Source organism: Oryzias latipes, chromosome 16 (genome assembly GCF_053564925.1).
Source record: "Oryzias latipes strain Hd-rR chromosome 16, Olatipes_Hd-rR_3.1".
Taxonomy (NCBI): Eukaryota; Metazoa; Chordata; class Actinopteri; order Beloniformes; family Adrianichthyidae; genus Oryzias; species Oryzias latipes.
Window position 1 is genome coordinate 29,910,453 of NC_136252.1, and position 20,979 is coordinate 29,931,431.

General features: G+C 42.0%; 1 protein-coding gene across 1 annotated transcript; it reads left to right on the forward strand.

The window, feature by feature from the left end:
- Positions 1 to 467: 467 nt before the first annotated feature.
- LOC101175347 (uncharacterized) lies at positions 468 to 19,692 on the forward strand. The gene is made up of 19 exons (XM_011485728.4): positions 468 to 933; positions 1,148 to 1,513; positions 3,492 to 3,845; positions 4,093 to 4,458; positions 7,182 to 7,535; positions 7,765 to 8,130; positions 8,619 to 8,990; positions 9,236 to 9,601; positions 10,092 to 10,463; positions 11,368 to 11,736; positions 11,834 to 12,199; positions 17,010 to 17,363; positions 17,436 to 17,453; positions 17,550 to 17,613; positions 17,709 to 17,752; positions 18,167 to 18,317; positions 18,771 to 18,884; positions 19,060 to 19,127; positions 19,397 to 19,692. The coding sequence occupies exons 1-19, from the start codon at positions 541 to 543 to the stop codon at positions 19,418 to 19,420; spliced, it is 4,881 nt and encodes a 1,626-aa protein (XP_011484030.1). The 5' UTR covers positions 468 to 540; the 3' UTR covers positions 19,421 to 19,692.
- Positions 19,693 to 20,979: the final 1,287 nt, after the last annotated feature.

Genomic DNA, 20,979 nt, shown 5'->3' on the forward strand with positions numbered 1-20,979 from the left:
TATTCAAAACATGAATCAGGAGCATATGGAAAAAATGCTGTTTGAAAAAGCTTGTAGTTCTGATGTAAAAGCTATAATCTGCAGGACACAAGCTCCCTGCTCCTCCCCTTATTATGCATCCACTTGCAGACAAAGAAATCCATTTAGGTCTTTGTTTTTCTCGTCCGAACTGGCATCTGGCTCTAAACTGCAGATATTGAGGCGGTCTACTATGTGACAACACTCTGAAGGCTATGAAAGTGCTTACCGTTGACCCTGTTTATGGTGCCAGCTGTATACAAATTTTCCTTTCCTGAGAAAATCGAGAACAATATGTTGTTATGCCTCACATCTAATCAACATTCATATAGACTTTCTTCACCCAGAGCTTCTGCTCAGATTGGCGTCATGACATTTAAAGAATCCTAGTGTGTCGTGACCTTCACAGATGTCTTTAATGAACATTGAGTTTGAAAAAACTCACTCAATAACTCCACCCACTGCTTAAAGCAGCAGACAAATTCAGTTCATTACTCATTTTTTGCGGGACCACTGAGAGCCATGAAGCATTTCTTTCTGCTGGTTGTTTCTCTGCTGCAGTCTCCTCAGCTTGCAAGAACACAGACACATGACAAGACAAGCTGTAAGCCAATGACAACCAGCTTTTGTCAAGGTTTGGGGTACTCTACTACCCCCCACCCAGATGGAGTTCAAGGATTCAATTTAAGGCAAATTGGCCAGATTGTGGAGACGGCCTGTTCACCACACATCGCTACGGTAATGTGTCGTGTTGTTGTCCCAGAATGTGGCTCAGAGAGTGACAGCAGGAAGAAACCGTGCAGAGCTCTGTGTCAGAAAGTCAAGAGGGACTGTGAGTTCACTCTGATGGCTAAATGGTTGTTCTGGCCAGTGAGGCTTGGATGTGATACTTTACCAGAATCTGACTGTGTGCAGGTTAGTATACCTTTATGCCAAATTTCTATATAAGTTTTATCTGAAAACTATAAATGAACACTTTACTCTAAAAAGAATGGTGTATCTGCTCCTGTTTGTGGATGTAGACTGAAAACCCTCTAAATGATTGGCCAAATTGTTGTTATTTTTTTGTCAGAAAACAGTTACTATAGTCATTTTTTCAAGGAAAAATGTTTTTTTCTTTTGCTGTAAGGATGAAGGGCTTCTAGTCCCACCAGTCCCCCCACCAAACTGTCAGAGAATCACTGTGCCTCTCTGTGCCGACCTGCCATACACTGAAACCATCCTACCAAATGTTCTCGGCCACAAAACCCAGGATGAAGCTGCCACCGCTATACGACAGTTTTCTTCACTTGTTAGAGGACAATGCTCCTCTCATTTGAAGCCATTCCTGTGCTCTGTCTACACTCCCAAATGTGTGTCAGGAAGAGCACAGCCTCCGTGCAGAAGTCTGTGTGAGAAAGCAAAGTCAGAGTGTGCCACATCGATGACAAACCACCGCTTTCAGTGGCCTGAAGCCTTAAAGTGTGAAGCATTCACCACAGAGTCCTGTGAGCAGGTGAGCAGACAACTTCTGATTGATTGGGATATTTCATGGAAAACCACATAATAATAATATTAAATTCAATAAATAATACATTTTATGGGCCAATGCAATGTGGTTTGGGTGGCAGTCAAAGGCAGGTGTCTTGGTGGCCCAACGTCAGGTCATGGAAGTTGATTTTTGGGACGTCAAAATGTCATACTATGCTGGCTACATATAGTCAGGCTCACCTCCAACCACCTGGGCTCTGAAAATCTATTCCTTGGGACTGTCTAAAATTCTGGAATTATTTATGATGAGAGGTAGCAGGCTGGTGTGGGGTTACTCTTGAGCTCCTTAGCTCATTTGCCAAATTTTGGAATTTTCCTTAGTTGAGTCTTCTCATTGGTTGGGTCCTGTCTCTTCACATTTGGGCAGGGGATACATCTCTGACTGTGATTCAGGGCCTTCAGGCTAAACAGCAGTTCAGGGTTTCCAGCCTTCCTGGAGTCTCTCAGAGGGGTACCAGAAAGTGACCAATTGGCCGACTACAGTGCGACCTGGAGGGGCATGATTGCAAGGAAAACCTTCCCTAATCTGAACCCAAAGGAATTTCTGTTGTTAGATTTCTGTGCTTTCAATTTTTCATCCATAACAAAAGCTGTGTTTGAACATGAGCCTGGTCATCTGAGCACATGGTGCCAGGACACCATAGGCGTACGATTAATGATCATCTTTGTGGTGGTTTCAGGCATTCTTTGACCATGTGTCTTGGACACTTAGGTAAATAGAGGGGCAAAGCTGTTCACTGATCCCTACCTGGTTGGATCCACTGGCATGGGAAGAGCCGGTGCAGTGGCAATCCCTAAACTCAGTGGGGAACATGAGAAGTAAGGGACATTATCAAGCAAAAGTCCTACCAAGCCTTGTTGTTGGACTCCTAAGGCAGTTGACAGGTACTGTCAACTGGGCTGTTGTGAAGGCAAAAAATAAGTCATGGAAGAAGTTTGATGTGGCCACAGAGAAAGACCACCAGTCGGCCACAAAGATATTCTGGCAAAAGTTTTGGCACCTCAGGAGGAAAAAGCAGTTTTCTGCAGGCACCAATAACAAAAAAGGCAAGGAGGTGTTGACTTCAACTGAGGATATTCTCAGGCCGTGGATGGAATACTTGGAAGTTTTTATGCTTTCTATTGAGAGACCAGAGGCTTGGAACTCTGTGGTGGGGCTATCCATTAACTAAAATAAAGGCATTGTTGTTGTCTATTGGCAAAGCGCCGAGGGTGGAGAAAGTCCACCCAGAGCACTTTAAGCCTCTGGATGCTGTGGGACTGTTTTGGCTGAAACGTCCCTGCAGCATTGTGTGGCAGTCAAGGACAGTACCATTGGACTTGCAGACTATGGTGTTGGTTCCCCTTTTTTTAAGAATGGGGAAATCACTCCTCAGTCTCCCTTGCAAAGTATATTCCAGAGAAATGGAGAATATGGTACAACTGATAGTCAACATCAGATTCAGGAACAAGAGTGCAATTCCCGTTGTGGACCAATGAACCAGCTCTGCACTCTTCATAGGCTGTTGGAGGGTTTGTGGAAGTTAGCTTATCCAGGGTATGTGTGTTTTGTAGATTTGAAGAAAGTGTTTAGCTGTGTCCCCTGTGGTGTCCTGTGAAGGTTGCGCTATGAGGGATCGAGCAGCCTTTGCTGAGCGCAGTCAGGGATTGGACAGCAATACTAAGGCTGTGTCCATTCCTTGAATGAATGGAGCAGGAGGTTGGTTTGCTTATTTGGCTGTTGGTCTGACCTTATCCCAGTGAACGTTGGACTCTAGCAGGGCTTACCTTTATCATTTGTAATGTTCAAATTTACGGCTTAATTCTTTTTGGCACAGTCAGTGACGTGAAGGGTATTGGGGACCATAAGATTTCCTTTCTACTGGATGATGTTGTCCTGTTCTTTGTGGGACCAATGAGAGACATGAAGCATGTGTTTCTGCTGTTTTTTCTCTCTGCTGCAGTCACTTCAGTCGGCAGGAACACAGACAGATGACAGGACAAGATGTAAGCCAGTGACAACCAGCTTTTGTCAAGGTTTGGGGTACTCTACTACCCCCCACCCAGATGGAGTTCAAGGATTCAATATAAGGGAAATTGGTCAGATTGTGGAGACGGCCTGTTCACCTCACATCGCTACGGTTATGTGTCGTGTTGTTGTCCCAGAATGTGACTCAGTGAGTGACAGCAGTAAGAAACCGTGCAGGGCTCTGTGTCAGAAGGTCAAGAGGGACTGTGAGTCCACTCTGAGGGCTAAATGGTTGTTCTGGCCAATGAGGCTTGGATGTGAAACTTTACCAGAATCTGACTGTGTGCAGGTTAGTATACCTTTATACCAAATTTCTACTTAAGATTTATCTAAAAACTATGAATGAACACTTTACTCGTAAAAAGAATGCTGTGTCTGTTCTTTTTTGTGGATGCAAACTAACAACCCTCTAAATTATTGGCCAAATTATTGTTGTTTTTTTGTCAGAAAACAGTTACTATAATCATATTTTCAAGGAAACTGCAATATATCAGATGCAGATGCCACCTTTAATTTTTCTTTTCTTTTGCTGTTAGGATGAAGGGCTTCTAGTCCCACCAGTCCCCTCACCAACTTGTCAGAGAATCACTGTGCCTCTCTGTGCCGAACTGCCTCACAATGAAACCATCATGCCAAATGTTCTCGGCCACAAAACCCAGGATGAAGCTGCCACCGCGATACGACAGTTTTCTTCACTTGTTAGAGGACAATGCTCCTCTCATCTGAAGCCATTCCTGTGCTCTGTCTACACTCCCAAATGTGTGTCAGGAAGAGCACAGCCGCCATGCAGAAGTCTGTGTGAGAAGGCAAAATCAGAGTGTGCCACATCGATGACAAACCTCCGCTTTCAGTGGCCTGAAGCCTTAAAGTGTGAAGCATTTACCACAGAGTCCTGTGAGCAGGTGAGCAGACAACTTCTGATTCATTGGGATATTTAAAGGAGCAACAAGTAATAATACTATTAAATTCAAATAAATAATACATTTAATGGGCCAATCCAATGTGGTTTGTGTGGCAGTCAAAGGCAGGTGTCTTGGTGGCCCAACGTCAGGTGATGAAAGTTGATTTTTGGGACATCAAAACTTCATACTTCTGGGAGGGAATAACCCCAGGCTTTTGCAATAAGTCAAGAGATACTTGCTACATATAGTAAGGCTCACCTCCAACCACCTCATGGGCTCTGAAATTCTATCCCTTGAGAGGGGTGGGACTGTCTAAAATTCTGGAATGATTTATCATGAGAGGTAGCAGGCTGGTGTGGGGTTACTTTTAAGCTCCTTATCTCATTTGCCAAATTTTGGAGATCTCCTTGGTTGAGTCTTTCATTGGTTGGGTCCTGTCTCTTCACCTTTGGGCAAGGGATACATCTCTGACTGTGATTCAGGGCCTTCAGGCTAAACAGCAGTTCAGGGTATCCAGCCTTCTTGGAGTCTCTCAGAGGGGTACCGGAAAGTGCCCAATTGGCCTGTGACAGTGCCACTTGGAGGGGCGTGATTCCAAGGAAAACCCTGCCTAATCTGAACTCAAAGGATTTTTTGTTGTTAGATTTCTGTGCTTTCAATTTATCACCTATATTAAAAGCTGTGTTTGAACATGAGGGTGCTCATACACTGTATGTGCACATGGTAACAGGACACCATAGGCATAAGATTGATGATCATCTTTGTAGTTGTTTCAGGCATTCTTTGACCATGTGTCTTGGGCACTTAGGTAAATAGAGGGGCAAAGCTGTCCACTGATCTCTACCAGGTGGGATCCACTGGCATGGGAAGAGCCGGTGCAGTGGCAATCCCTAAACTCAGTGGGGAACACAAGAAGTAAGGGACATTATCAAGCAAAAAAAGAAGTCCTACCAAGCCTTGTTGTTGGACTCCTAAGGCAGTTGACAGGTACTGGCAGTCTTAGTAAGCTGGGCTGTTGTGAAGGCAAAAAATAAGTCATGGAAGAAGTTTGATGTGGCCACAGAGAAATACCACCAGTCGGCCACAAAGATATTCTGGCAAAAGTTTTGGCACCTCAGGAGGAAAAAGCAGTTTTCTGCAGGCACCAATAACAAAAAAGGCAAGGAGGTGTTGACTTCAACTGAGGATATTCTCAGGCCGTGGATGGAATACTTGGAAGTTTTTATGCTTTCTATTGAGAGACCAGAGGCTTGGAACTCTGTGGTGGGGCTATCCATTAACTAAAATAAAGGCATTGTTGTTGTCTATTGGCAAAGCGCCGAGGGTGGAGAAAGTCCACCCAGAGCACTTTAAGACTCCGGTTGCTGTGGGACTGTTTTGGCTGACACGTCCCTGCAGCATTGTGTGGCAGTCATGGACAGTACTGTTGGACTTGCAGACTATGGTCTTGGTTCCCCTTTTTTAAGAATGAGGAAATCACTCCTAAGTCTCCCTGGTAAAGTATATTCCAGAGAACTGGAGAATATGGTACAGCTGATAGTCGACATCAGATTCAGGAACAAGAGTGCAATTCCTGTTGTGGACCAATGAACCAGCTCTGCACTCTTCATAGGCTGTTGGAGGGTTTGTGAAAGTTTGATTATCCAGGGTATATGTGTTTTGTAGATTTGAAGAAGGTGTTTAGCTGTGTCCCCTGTGGTGTCCTGTGAAGGTTGCGCTGTGAGGGATCGAACAGCTTTTATTAAGCGCAGTCAAGGATCGCACAGCAATACTAAGGCCATGTCCATTCCTTGAATGAATAGAGCAGGAGTTTGGTTTGCTTTTTTGAGCCACGGCACACTTTAACCTTGACAAAAATCCCGCGGCACACAGGCATTCAAAAATTAAAAAAAAGGAGAAACTCAAAGTCTGTATTGATCTACAGCCCCTTCGCAATCTCACATGCATTTTTGTGATAATTGTGGCAGAAAAAGCTGGAAGTTGCAGCTGTTTTCTAAAAGATGCAATAAAAGTTAAAACATTTAAAAACTGTTTGATGTGTTTTCGTTGGGGTTTCAAGATGTTTAACAAGTAAGACTCATTGTGCGCTGGGACGCTGTCACTTTAAACCAATGCATCATGGAAGATGTAGTGCATACAGTCGCCGAACGCCAGACAGACTAGCGTCTCTGAGCTTTATTGTTTTGTTCACTTGTTCCATGGTCTGATACCGGATCCCGCGGAAAGCTACACCCTTAAAGACAAGCTGTAGCTGTTATTTTGTGTTAGTACTGAGCGGCTTTATGTGCAGAATCAGAACAAGGGAGTGAAGAACAAGCCTGTTTGAATGAACAAAGAGCTGATATCCTTGAGATGGTAAATCTTTTTAGATCAGTTAATGAGGGCAATTTCCCACGGCACACCTGACCATCTCCCACGGCACACTAGTGTGCCGCGGCACGGCACACTGGTTGAGAAAAACACTGGACTAGAGCAGGAGTTTGGTTTGCTTATTTGGCAGTACATCTGACCTTCTCCCAGTGAACGTTGGACTCTAGCAGGGCTTCCCTCTATCATTGGTTTTGTTCAAATTATTTATGGACAGAACTTCTTGGCACAGTCAGGCGCGTGAAGGGTATTGGGGACCATAAGATTTCCTCTCTACTGGATGATGTTGTCCTGTTCTTTGAAAGACCACCGAGAACCACGAAGCATGTGTTTCTGCTGTTTTTTTTCTGCTGCAGTTGCCTCAGCCAGCGACAAAACAGACAGATGACGGGACAAGCTGTAAGCCAGTGACAACCAGCTTTTGTCAAGGTTTGGGGTACTCTACTACCCCCCACCCAGATGGAGTCCAAGGATTCAATTTAAGGCAAATTGGTCAAATTGTGGAGACGGCCTGTTCAACACACATTGCTACGGTAATGTGTCGTGTTGTTGTCCCAGAATGTGGCTCAAAGAGTGACAGCAGGAAGAAACCGTGCAGAGCTCTGTGTCAGAAGGTCAAGAAGGACTGTGAGTCCACTCTGAGGGCTAAATGGTTGTTCTGGCCAATGAGGCTTGGATGTGAAACTTTACCAGAATCTGACTGTGTGCAGGTTAGTATAACTTTATGCCAACTTTCTATGTAAGTTTTATTTGAAAACTATAAACGAACACTTGGTGTCTCTGGTCTTTTTCGGTGATGTAGACTAATAACCTTCTTAATGATTGGCCAAATTGTATTTTTTTTCTGTCAGAAAACAGTTACTATGATCCTTTTTCCAGCAAACTGCAATCAATCACATCCAGATGCCACCATAAATTTTTCTTTTCTTTTGCTGTAAGGATGAAGGGCTTCTAATCCCACCAGTCCCCCCACCAACCTGTCAGAGAATCACTGTGCCTCTCTGTGCCGACCTGCCTTACACTGAAACCATCATGCCAAATGTTCTCGGACACAAATCCCAGGATGAAGCTGCCACCGCGATACAACAGTTTTCTTCACTTGTTAGAGGACAATGCTCCTCTCATCTGAAGCCTTTCCTGTGCTCTGTCTACACGCCCAAATGTGTGTCAGGAAGAGCACAGCCTCCATGCAGAAGTCTGTGTGAGAAGGCAAAGTCAGAGTGTGCCACATCGATGACAAACCTCCGCTTTCAGTGGCCTGAAGCCTTAAAGTGTGAAGCATTCACCACAGAGTCCTGTGAGCGGGTGAGCAGAAAACTTTGTATTTGTTAGAATTAGCCTTTTCTTATCATTGTTTTAATGTTTTCTCCCCAGTTAAATATAAAATAGATTAATTATTTTATTTTTCACTCATTGTCTTTTAATGTTATGAGATATTTTGTTACACTTTCTAGTAAAAAAGAACCTATGTGAAAACACTTCCCATTAACCCTGTTTATAGTGCCAGCTTTACCCAGAAATCGCTCCTTTTGGGAAAATCACAATCAAAACCACATGTTGTTTATGCCTCTCATCTTTTCATTAGTTTACTGACTTTTTTTCCTGCTCTAAGTTCAACTTGGTTTCATAACGTGCTGAGCATCGTTTTGTGTCATATGTCATAAATAAGCATTTTGTACGAGCAAACTTCACTCATTAACCCCCACAACTTTTAGCAGCAGACATGTCAGTTCATACCCCCCCCCCTTTTTTTTTCGGGACGACTGAGAGCCATGAAGCATGTGTTTCTTTAGGTTGTTTCTCAGCTGCCAGCTTCTCAGCCGGCAAGGACGCGGACAGATGACAAGACAAGCTGTAAGCCAGTGACAGCCAGCTTTTGTCAAGGTTTGGGGTACTCTACTACCCCCCACCCAGATGGAGTTCAAGGATTCAATTTAAGGGAAATTGGTCAGATTGTGGAGACGGCCTGTTCACCACACATCGCTACGGTAATGTGTCGTGTTGTTGTCCCAGAATGTGGCTCAGACAGTGACAGCAGGAAGAAACCGTGCAGAGCTCTGTGTCAGAAGGTCAAGAAGGACTGTGAGTCCACTCTGAGGGCTAAATGGTTGTTCTGGCCAATGAGGCTTGGATGTGAAACTTTACAAGAATCTGACTGTGTGCAGGTTAGTATACCTTTATGCCAAATTTCTATGTAACTTTTATCTGAAAACTATAAATGAACACTTTAATCTTAAAAAAATGGTGTATCTGCTCGTTTTTGTGGATTTAGACTAATAACCTTCTTAATGATTGGCCAAATTGTTGTATTTCTTCTGTCAGAAAACAGTTACTATAATCCTATTTTCAAGGAAACTGCAATCAACCAGATGCAGATGCCACCATTAATGTGTTTTTCTTTTGCTGTTAGGATGAAGGGCTTCTCATCCCACCAGTCCCCCCACCAACCTGTCAGAGAATCACTGTGCCTCTCTGTGCCGACCTGCCTTACACTGAAACCATCATGCCAAATGTTCTCGGCCACAAATCCCAGGATGAAGCTGCCACCGCGATACAACAGTTTTCTTCACTTGTTAGAGGACAATGCTCCTCTCATCTGAAACCATTCCTGTGCTCTGTCTACACGCCCAAATGTGTGTCAGGAAGAGCACAGCCTCCATGCAGAAGTCTGTGTGAGAAGGCAAAGTCAGAGTGTGCAACATCGATGACGAACCTCCGCTTTCAGTGGCCTGAAGCCTTAAAGTGTGAAGCATTCACCACAGAGTCCTGTGAGCGGGTGAGCAGAAAACTTTATATTTGTTAAAGTTAACCTTTCCTGATAATTGTTTTAATGTTTACTCCTCAGTTTAATATAAATATATATATATATTTTTTTCAATCATTGTCTTTTAATGTCATGAGATCTTTAGTTACACTTTCTAGTAAAAAAGAACCTATGTGAAAACACTTCCCATTAACCCTGTTTATAGTGCCAGCTTTACCCAGAAATCGCTCCTTTTGGGAAAATCACAATCAAAACCACATGTTGTTTATGCCTCTCATCTTTTCATTAGTTTACTGACTTTTTTTTCTTGCTCTAAGTTCAACTTGGTTTCATAACGTGCTGAGCATCGTTTTGTGTCATATGTCATAAATAAGCATTTTGTACGAGCAAACTTCACTCATTAACCCCCACAACTTTTAGCAGCACACATGTCAGTTCATACCCCCCCCCCCCCCTTTTTTTTTCGGGACGACTGAGAGCCATGAAGCATGTGTTTCTTTAGGTTGTTTCTCAGCTGCCAGCTTCTCAGCCGGCAAGGACGCGGACAGATGACAAGACAAGCTGTAAGCCAGTGACAGCCAGCTTTTGTCAAGGTTTGGGGTACTCTACTACCCCCCACCCAGATGGAGTTCAAGGATTCAATTTAAGGGAAATTGGTCAGATTGTGGAGACGGCCTGTTCACCACACATCGCTACGGTAATGTGTCGTGTTGTTGTGCCGGAATGTGGCTCAGAGAGTGACAGCCGGAAGAAACCGTGCAGAGCTCTGTGTCAGAAGGTCAAGAAGGACTGTGAGCCCGCCTTAAGGGCGAAGCGGCTGTCATGGCCATTGAAACTGCGGTGTGAATCGTTACCAGAGTCAAACTGTGTGCAGGTAAGTGCCTCGTCTTCGTTGTAAAGATTAATATTCTTTTTACAAAAATAGATTTTTCTGGTTTTTTTGTGAGATTTACAGTATATTTGGATGTATGTTGAATGGTTCTGCCACTGCAGAACCTTCAGGTTTATAGATCACCAACTAACGGCATTAATGCCATCAATTGAAAAACTGATCTGTGACAAAAAGGAACCAAAACTTTAGGAATAGCATCAGTACTAGGCCTGTACAATATGAGAAAAACTTGCGATTTTTGATATTAATGATCAATATTACAATGAACATGTAACTTGCGATACATGAACGAATAGCAAAACAACCAAAAGCATTTACATTTCACTGCAACATTAAATTTTATTCCAAATGACCCCAGTCTTAATAGGAGGCAAGCATCTAATAAAAAAGGACTCCATATGATTGGTCAAATGCATAGAGGGATTTATTTAATTCGTTAAATACTTCAAGCTGCCATAACGTTGTTTTAGCACATTTAAGGTAACCATTTATTGCAATCTTCACCGTCTTTGCGAAATGCGTATTGCACAGCTTAATATTGAGATAATTTGCGATTTATTGTGCAGGCCTAATCAGTACTAGAACAGTTTGTGGTTTCTGTCCAGTTGTCAAGACAAATGAGTCAATTTATCAATTATTTAATTGAATATATTGAATATATTCACTAAAACTTTCGTTAATTTTTAGTTACCATTAAAAAAATGCTGAATAATTTCATTAAGTGGAGTCAGAACTTAGTCCCTTAAACTTGAAAGTCCTCCAAAAAGGGGTTTGGGTTCAAATGAAAGACATATTCACACTACATAACAAAGGTAAAAATAAAAATACATATGTAACTATCTTACCTTTTCTAACATAGACATTTTAAAATTATTTCTGTTTCCAGGGTCAAGACGTCCAAGTCACACCAACTCTCCCAACACCAACCTGTCAGAGAATCACTGTGCCTCTCTGCGCCGACCTGTCTTACACTGAAACTATCATGCCAAATATTCTGGGCCACAAAACCCAGGATGAAGCGGTTTTAGAAGTACATCAGTTTTCCCCACTTGTTAACGTTCAATGCTCCCCTCATCTGAAGCCCTTCCTGTGCTCTGTCTACACGCCCAAATGTGTGTCAGGAAGACGTCAGGCTCCCTGCAGAGCTCTCTGTGAGCAGGCACGCTCCAGCTGTGAGCCACTAATGAGAAGTTTTGGGTTTCAGTGGCCTGATGGTCTGAACTGTGAAGCTTTCACCTCGGAGTCCTGTGAACAGGTAACCCTGCAGTCAGGAAAATTAGATAGAAAAAAAAGTTTGTAAATATTTACTGCAGTTTTCATTTGAATTTTTTTTTCTTTCTCTGTTTTTCAAGGTCCCTCCCCTCAGATATCTAGAAAAATCTCCTTCCTCATGTCAGGCCATCACCTCTCCTTTTTGCAAAGACCTGCCTTACACCCAAACCGTCATACCTGGCATCCTTGGCCATACAACGCAGGAAGAAGCAAACCTGGCAATTAATACTTTTATGCCTCTGATAGAATTGAATTGCTCCCCTTATATGAAGCCCTTCCTGTGCTCCGCCTTCTTTCCTAAATGTGTATCAGGGGCAGCTCAGAGCCCCTGCAGGGTGCTGTGTGAGCAGGTGCGATCCCGCTGTGAGCCAGTGCTGAACAGCTTTTCCCACAAATGGCCTAAAGACCTCAGGTGTGAAGCATTTACAAATGAACACTGTGGACAGGTAAGCATTTTTCACTTTTATAACTAATCATTTTGTGGTTTTGATATATGAACTAGAAAACACCCACTCGCCTCTCAGGCAGGCATCATCTGAGATGTTTTTCCCCAAAGCTGGAACCATCTTGGGAAAAGGAGATTATTTATTTTCAGGGTGTTTTTGGTTTTAATGCATGATACTTTTGGCACTGAACTGTGTTTTGTTTTTATTAATTTAATCAAATGGTATACATAAAAACATGCATAGCTCCATAAATCTTTCTTCAAAGCATATTTTAAGAAAATTTGGATTTTGATTATATTTTTCTAAATCAGAAGATGTTTTCTTATTTTATAAAGTAAATCCAGTAACAATTTTTACTGTACATGTGTGAGAGAAAAGCCTGTAGTGACTATTATATCATTGGTGGATATACTTTTTATAGAAAAGTTACCTTAAATGTTTAATTAGGTACAAATTAACATTTTCACTAGTATTTATCAGCTAATCATCATTGGGGAAATGTTTCTGTCCAGATTTGACTTTTTATTTCAAAAAGTTGTTCAATTTTCAGGATTTTGAAGACCTACTCTGATGTGTTTTTGATGTTTTTAACATCTTCTTATGGCATTTTTCTGATTATATAGGACTTATATTAGGAATATGAAGCCCAAAATTTGCATTTCTGAATATTTCTTGATTCAAATTGTTGTGTATCAGTTGCAAACAAAAGAATTTAGTGTTTGAAGTTAGTTAGTGAAGAACCTCCTCCACGCTCTGGGGCAAAGAGGCCAAGGCCCTGAAAAGGCAGTAAGGAAGGACCGAGTCAGTGTCCCAGGAACCACAGCACAACGGCAACAACAACTACCTCCACCACCACCACCGGTCAAAGACTTGGATCCGGCAGCACCAGCACCACAACCACCTCCATCTAAGGACTCAGCTGCACCAGCATCACAACAACCACCGCCAGCTAAGGACCCAACCGCAGAACCACAACAACAATCACCAGATTTGGCCCCAGAAATACCACCATCTGACCAGCTGTGGGCGCCCCCTGCTACATCTACTCCCAGTGAAGACTCACTTTCCTTTTCGTCCCCCCCACTTTCACCCATGGCCCTACCTAGCCATTTTGATAGCCTCATTAAGTCAGGAATTAAGATGGCTCCCCTAACACCTGTGAGCCTCACACCACACAGGAGCTCTCCTACCTCTCCAGCGCCCCCTCCTTATCCTTCACCCAAAGTCCCTCCAACACGTCCTTCATCCAAAGCCCCTCCAACACGCCCCCTCCGTCGTTCACCCAAATCCCGTCCAGCTCCCGCTCCTCCTGGTCCATCACCCAAACTGCCCTCAACTCGACCTCACCTGCACGCCTCTAGACGTGCTATTCCCCAGAGCTAGGATGAAACGGGCCCCCAGTGTCCTAGGACAGGTTATGTCAAACTGGGGCCCTGTGATGAACAGCTTCCTTCTGGTGCTATACCTGTAGTTGCACCACGTAGAATGCAAAAAAGGGCAGTTAGACTGTCCAATCAAAGAAATCTATTTGATATCCCTTGCAAGAAGGTTTTGACCAGTCCCAAGGAAACTAATCTCAAACTTGCTGCACTCAATGTCAGATCTTTATGCAACAAATCATTTTTTATCAATAATATTATCTCTTCTTTTAATCTTGATTTTATGTTATTAACTGAAACATGGCTTGACAAAAACACAGGAAACATAGTTCTAGTTGAATCAACTCCCCCCAACTACAAACATGTATCGGAAATACGAGAAAATAAAAAGGGTGGAGGCGTTTCTGCACTGTTTAGAGATAATATTGCAACCCGCAGACTATCATTTGGTGTGTTTTCATCATTTGAGTATGTGTCCTTTGAGATTGAGTTAAAACAAACTCCTCCCTTACTCTGCATAGTCATGTACAAACCTCCTCAGCACAGCCAAAGTTTCATTGATGATTTCACTGAAATGCTCTCAGTTGTGTGCACAGACTTTGATGGTCTAGTCATTACAGGTGATTTTAATGTTCATGTTGATAATGTCAATGACAGAAATGCAATGTCCTTGAAACCTTTGATCTAATTCAGCATGTAAGTTGCCCCACCCACAGCAGAGGGCACACTCTGGACCTGCTCATCACAAAGGGGGTTAATATTTACAATGTCAGTGTGGTTGATGTCGCCCTCTCTGATCATTTCTGTGTATTCTTTGACCTGTCTGTTGCTCCCAAACCACCGCCTGGCCCTGCAGTTGTCCAAAGGAGACAAATAAATGAGAGCACTAGGGCACAGTTTGTAGAAATGATAAACCCTGAAAACGCCTCTGGTGCCAATGTTGATGAAATGCTGAATTCTGTTACTTCTAGCATCTTGAATGTTCTGGATGCCATTGCCCCTATGAAGGTTAAGTTGAGAAAACATAGACAGAAAGCTCCCTGGAGGAACGATGATCTAGTCAGGGCACAGAAACAACAGTGCCGCAGAGCTGAGCGAAAGTGGCGCAAGTCAAAACTCCAGGTTCATTATGAAATGTATAAGGGGGAGTTGTACGCTTACAACCAGATCTTATGCAGAACAAGGGAAAGGTACTTCTCTGAAATCATTGGAAGTTGCAGCAGCAACTCTCGTGTCCTGTTCACAACAGTAAACAGATTAACTAACCCTCCAACCCAGCTACCAATAGAACTGGTTTGCACACCTAAATGTAATGAGTTTGCTGTATTTTTTAATGACAAGGTTCAGGGCATTAAAAAAGCCATCAACTCCACAACACATATATCTATCCAACGGCCACCTACTCACTCTAAGCTGACTCACTTTGTACCTGTCACTGACCAAACTGTCCAAGAGACCATCACCCGTCTGAGCTCGTCTACATGCTGCCTTGATGTGTTACCCACTAGATTTCTAAAGTCTGTCCTGAACAGTGTGTTGCCATCAATTACTCAAATGGTTAACATGTCTCTTCAATCTGGAATATTTCCCGAGGCCTTAAAAACTGCAGTCATTAAACCTCTCCTGAAGAAGAGCGGTCTTGATCCCACTGTACTGAATAATTACAGACCTATCTCTAATCTGCCATTTTTAGGAAAAGTCCTTGAAAAAGTTGTCTACCAACAGCTCACTGATTTTCTCTTATTAAACAATTCATTTGATGTTTTCCAGTCAGGTTTTAGACCCCATCATAGCACAGAAACTGCCCTTATCAAGGTAACCAACGACATCCGCCTGAACACTGATGATGGCAAAGTCTCTGTCTTAATCCTGCTAGATCTGAGTGCTGCCTTTGATACTGTTGATCATGGGATCCTTTTGCACAGACTCCAAGACTGGGTTGGCATCTCTGGATCTGCCCTAAGTTGGCTCAAGTCTTATCTGGAAGACAGGAAATACTTTGTTGAAATTGGGAGTTGTGTCTCAGACTACATGGCCTTGACTTGTGGTGTGCCCCAGGGATCGATCCTGGGACCCCTTCTGTTCAACCTCTACATGCTGCCACTAGGGCAGTTAATACGCAGTAATAACATATCTTATCACAACTATGCAGATGATACTCAGATCTATGTGTCACTGACAACAGGTGAACATGGGCCGGTCGATTCACTCAGCCACTGCCTCCAACAGATCAGTGCGTGGATGCAGAACAACTTTCTCCAACTAAACTCAAACAAGACCGAAGTTATTATTTTTGGCCCACAGAAACAAAGAGAAAGTGTCAGCAGCTACCTTCATTCTCTGTCTCTTAAACCCTCAAATCAAGTCAGAAATCTAGGGGTAATCATGGACTCTGACCTAAACTTTAACAGCCATATCAAGTCAGTAACATCAGCGGCATTTTACCATCTGAAAAACATTGCCAAAATCAAAAACATGTGTCAAAGCCAGACCTGGAGATACTTATTCATGCATTTGTCTCCAGTAGGTTAGACTACTGTAACGGCCTGCTCACCGGCCTCTCCAAACGAGCTGTAAAACAGCTTCAGTACATCCAGAATGCTGCTGCTCGAGTCTTGACCAGAACCAGGAAGTATGATCACATTAGTCCTGTGCTCAGGTCTCTGCACTGGCTCCCTGTACCTCAAAGAATAGACTTCAAAGCAGCTCTGCTTGTGTACAAGTCTCTCCATGGCCGAGCACCAAAGTACATCTCTGACATGTTAGTGCCATATGAACCATCTCGTACTCTGAGGACCTCAGGGGCAGGCCTCCTGTTGATTCCCAGAGTCAGAACTACACAAGGGGAATCAGCGTTTCAATATTCTGCAGCTAAAATCTGGAACAGCCTCCCTGAAGTCGTAAGACAGGCCTCTTCTGTGTTCATGTTCAAATCTAGACTTAAAACATTTCTGTTTAGCCGTGTATATGACTGAAAGGTCCTATCTGCACTTTTCTTTCCTTTCCTTCCTTTATTTTTAAATCAATTTTCAATTTTTCTTTTTTTTTAAGTAAATTTTACGTTGATAATTTCTATGATGTATTGTGATTTTAATGTATTTTTCTGTTTTGTGAAGCACCTTGAATTACTTTGTGTACGAATTGTGCTATACAAATAAACTTGCCTTGCCTTGAAAAAGAGCATCTTTGTGAGGTAGAAAACAGGCAGGCCACAAGCACCTGCTGTGAGCTCTGAGCAACAGGGAAGGGAAGGGGGGCGGGGTTGTTTACTCCCTAGCCATAATTCATAGGCAAAATTCTTATGAACTATTGCTGCTCTGCTGAAACAATGTCCTAAAAAATGACAGTTTTTTATTTTAGCTAAAGATTTCAACCAAAAAAAGGACTGAGACAAAGTCGGGCCTAAAGTGACAATTTTTCTGTTTCTACAGTACGGCATGAGCAGCAGCGGGGGGGTCTGTGAACCCATCACAATACCCATGTGCCAGGGCTTGTCCTACAACCAAACCACTGTTCCAAATCTTATGGGCCACACAAGTCAGAGAGAAGCGGTCTTGAAGATGGCCTTCTTTAACTCCATAGTGCAGGCTGCGTGTCCGGCAGACACGCAGCTCTTCCTGTGCCGGGTGTACGCCCCGCAGTGTGTGGAGGGGCAGGTGCAGCAGCCTTGCAGGTCATTGTGCGAAAAGGCAAAGCGGGACTGTGAAGGTTTGATTGTCAACTTTGGGCTCTCCTGGCCAGATGAGCTTCAGTGTCACCTATACCCAGAGGAAAACTGTATATCTGTGAGTAATAAACATTTGCAATGAGGATGTATTTTAGGTTATTTTATTTGTCCTTTTCCTTTTCATTCACAGGATAACAGCAAATTGGAGGTAATATACTTGACAGTTTAACAACAGAAACATGTAAACATCATTTACATCATCATCTAAATCTTGATCCTAAAGAAAGGTTGCTCTCATTTCCAGGTGCTGCGTGCTGAAGAGGTTCTTGTCAAACTCAATGCTGGGGGCTACACAATTCATGGCAAACGTCAGTCCCTTTTCATCTATTTTAATAATAATAAATATATATTTTTTTAATTGATAAAAAATTTGGACACATTTATCTTCTTGATGAAAATGTAGCGCTGACACTGAAGACTGCCCAGCTGCTCATGATTCTCATGGATGTATCCTTTCAAATTTGGGGCTCAGCAGATAAATACAGAGAGCAATCATCCATTAAATGTAGTAAATATTTTAGTTAGATATCAAAAACAGTTTTTTTGCAACAATTTTAGCCCCTTGATGCCTGAATTTACTGTATTTCCTGCTATGAAAATAGGATCACTTAAGTTTTTGCTAATAATGCTAAAGTAATGTCATTTTAGAGTCAAAGTGGTTAGCTTCATATTTGCATTAATATGCATCAAGGGGGTGAGCTAAGTGATTTGCATGGACAAATACAGAATAGAAACTGAAATTAGTTTGGAAAAGATATGAAAATAACTAAAATCTGTGAAAACTCTAAATAAGTAATTTTATAAAAAGTTATACATGTATATATGAATGACCAGTATAAGCTCTTTAACCAGTTCTTTTAGAGAAACAAGTCAGGAGACCTGGATGTGGAGGAGTTCCTTAAGCTGCAGCATTTTGTGGCTTACATCAGGAGGGAGTATGCAGAGAACTACGAGAGCAGGAATCCTCCTGCTGTCACACAGACCCAGATGAAGAAGGCCATTGTTGCTCATAGTATGAAACTGTCTGCATGTTGTTCACCTTTCTGCATATCCCTCCAGGGGTCGACACATCGAATCACCTTTCACTGATTGACAAATTTGGATTGATTTTTACACTAGATGCCCTTCCTGACACAATCCTGTATTTTATCCAAGCTGGGGCCCCCTTGTGGCTACATACTTAGATAGTAGCGTGAAGGGTCTTACCTGAGGACTCACACTGGATTAAGCTCATAGTGCCCCCTAGGAAACAAACCCTGGTTTCCCATACACTAGTTCAGTGAAACTGTATAACACTGAATATGTTCATTCTGATGACTTAATCCCGAATCCTAATTCCAGCTGTAGTCCTGCTCAAACTGAATATGGACCCAAAATTTTAAAACTTTTCACCACATTTCATATTTTCGTGAGAACCTTTGCAGCACTCTTATTTCCTCTAATGATTTTTTCTTATTCTGTGCAGATTTTAACTTGGATGGGGAAACGTTTGATGCTCTGTGGTCTGTGCACCACTCCAAAACTGGGATTGACTATGATGATTACGTGGCAGTGTTGACTAAACTTTATATCCTCCAAGGTAACCAATCTTTCCACATTTTTTTTCTTTTCACAAATTTTTAAACTTTAACCTTAACTAAATTTTCTCCTCTGTGTCTAAAAACTGAATTTTAAAGTGTCTGCAAAAAAAGTATTTGTTTTATCGGCCACTTTTAATTAGTGACCAGCTGATTTAAGGGTATTTCCTCTCTCAGATCGTTTTCAGGCCCACCTGCTTAATCTGCCGTGTAACTGCCACGTGGCCAGCTTTTCTTTGGAGCAGGTGAGTTTTAAATGTTTCTAGAAATCAGGTCAAATCCATAATATGAAGCAGAGACGCTGTCTATGCTTGAATCTACAATTAAGGGCAGACATGTGGAAATCTTTTTTCAGCTGTTAGTAGTTTTTTTGTTTGTTATTTTTTGTTATTTGATACTTGTAGTATCTTCATGGAGATTGGGCAAATTCTGATTCCTTTTATACTTTCTGTACTACTATAGTTCATTTTGTCTCACATGAGTGTTTGTTGTTAATCGACATTTCCATTTTCAGTTCATGAAGGCAGCCATCATGTGAAGGTTTGTGAAGTTCCAACAACAAGAAGACGTCAAACAACAACATGGCTCTCTAGTACAAAGATTTCTAAACAATCTGGGAAATTTGAACACAGTCCTTGTATGTTGTTAGTTTTTACAATCACTTTTGAAAAAAACTGTGCCTTAAATAAAAAGTTGTAGAGCTTGTTGACATATAGAAATTGTCTGTTTTTACTTTTTTTCTACTGTGCTTCAACGAAAAATAAATGGGAAAAGATTTACAAGATTAAGTATCAATAAAGACGTTATTACCACAAGGTGTCAGACCTGAAAATGGATGTTGGATTGGATGTCTGACTCCTCCCCCATGAGCGCATATATACCAGCTCTTAGACCAGCTAATTCAGAATTGACAATGCCTCTTGGATAAGAGGAGAAACGTCTTCGAACTTTAAAACTGTCAAGGAACGAAGGCGTGGACACAAGATGCAGGACGACAGAAGTTGAGAACACAAGGATTTTAATCCTGAGGAAGGCACTGAGACTCGTAAACTAGTGACAGTCATAAGAGAACGATCCAGTGATAAGTGAGGGGGAACACAAGGTATATATACACACAACAGTGATTGACAACAGGTGAGTAAACAGGTGCTGGCGATGAAGACGTCAAGTCCACAGAAACACAACAGAACACCGAACCGGAACCTAACAAATAAAAGCCTCAACCCGGAAGTGAAGGTGAACCTAACCGCCCTGGCCCCCGGTACCCGACAAAAACCAAGTCTGAAACCAAGATGGAATTGTTTTCTTGCAGACTCTAAATTCTCTTTCGCATTATCAATTAAAGCCAAGTGGTTCCAGGTTCTCCTTCTTTTCTTGTCACTCATTTCTGTACGTTTTTGTGTGGATGTTGTCTCTTCTAGTCTTTTGTTTCACCTGGCGCTCTAATCCACAACACTAAAGTTCATGATGAACAAAAATGCAAGAGAAGATAAGAAGAAAACATACACAATGACAATCCCTAGTATTATAGTATGGCATTTGCATTAGTTTAGAACTCTAGTTTTATTTTATTTTATAATCATCTACCCTTCATGTTCATCACATATGAACGCATATTAAATAATCTAATAACTGATTTCGGACAGAATCGAGCATCGAGTATCAAATCGCGATGTTTTAAACCAATCAGTTTTTACGGATGTTCGGCCTGGTTTTTTCCTAAAGTAGAGCTTTCTATCTATCCACAGTAATTCTAAATACTGAATTTAAACCAATAGACATCCCTGAAAATAGCAATGTTAATTAAAAACACAACCATCTTTTCACAATTTCCCATAAACTGCATAAGCACTGCATAAAACTGATAATTTGTGTAAAGTGTGAAACTGCTGACACAGTTTCATATTTCCAATTACTAATAATTAATAGTTTACAAATAATTCTTATTTGTTAAAAAATTATTCTTATTTGTAAACTGTGTAGGAATATGACATTATGTTGTCATAGTACTGTCACAAAAGGAACAAATCAACCCAATTGATGAAAAAGAAAACGCAGAAAAAACTGTTTCGACTTGAAAGCATGGAACGTCTTGTT

Coding starts and splice junctions, on each gene's coding strand:
- LOC101175347 (XM_011485728.4), top strand. CDS start 541: ATGAAGCATTTCTTTCTGCTGGTTGTTTCTCTGCTGCAGTCTCCTCAG. Junction 1,514..3,491: donor CCACAGAGTCCTGTGAGCAG/GTGAGCAGACAA, acceptor TCTCTGCTGCAG/TCACTTCAGTCGGCAGGAAC. Junction 12,200..17,009: donor CAAATGAACACTGTGGACAG/GTAAGCATTTTT, acceptor CTGTTTCTACAG/TACGGCATGAGCAGCAGCGG.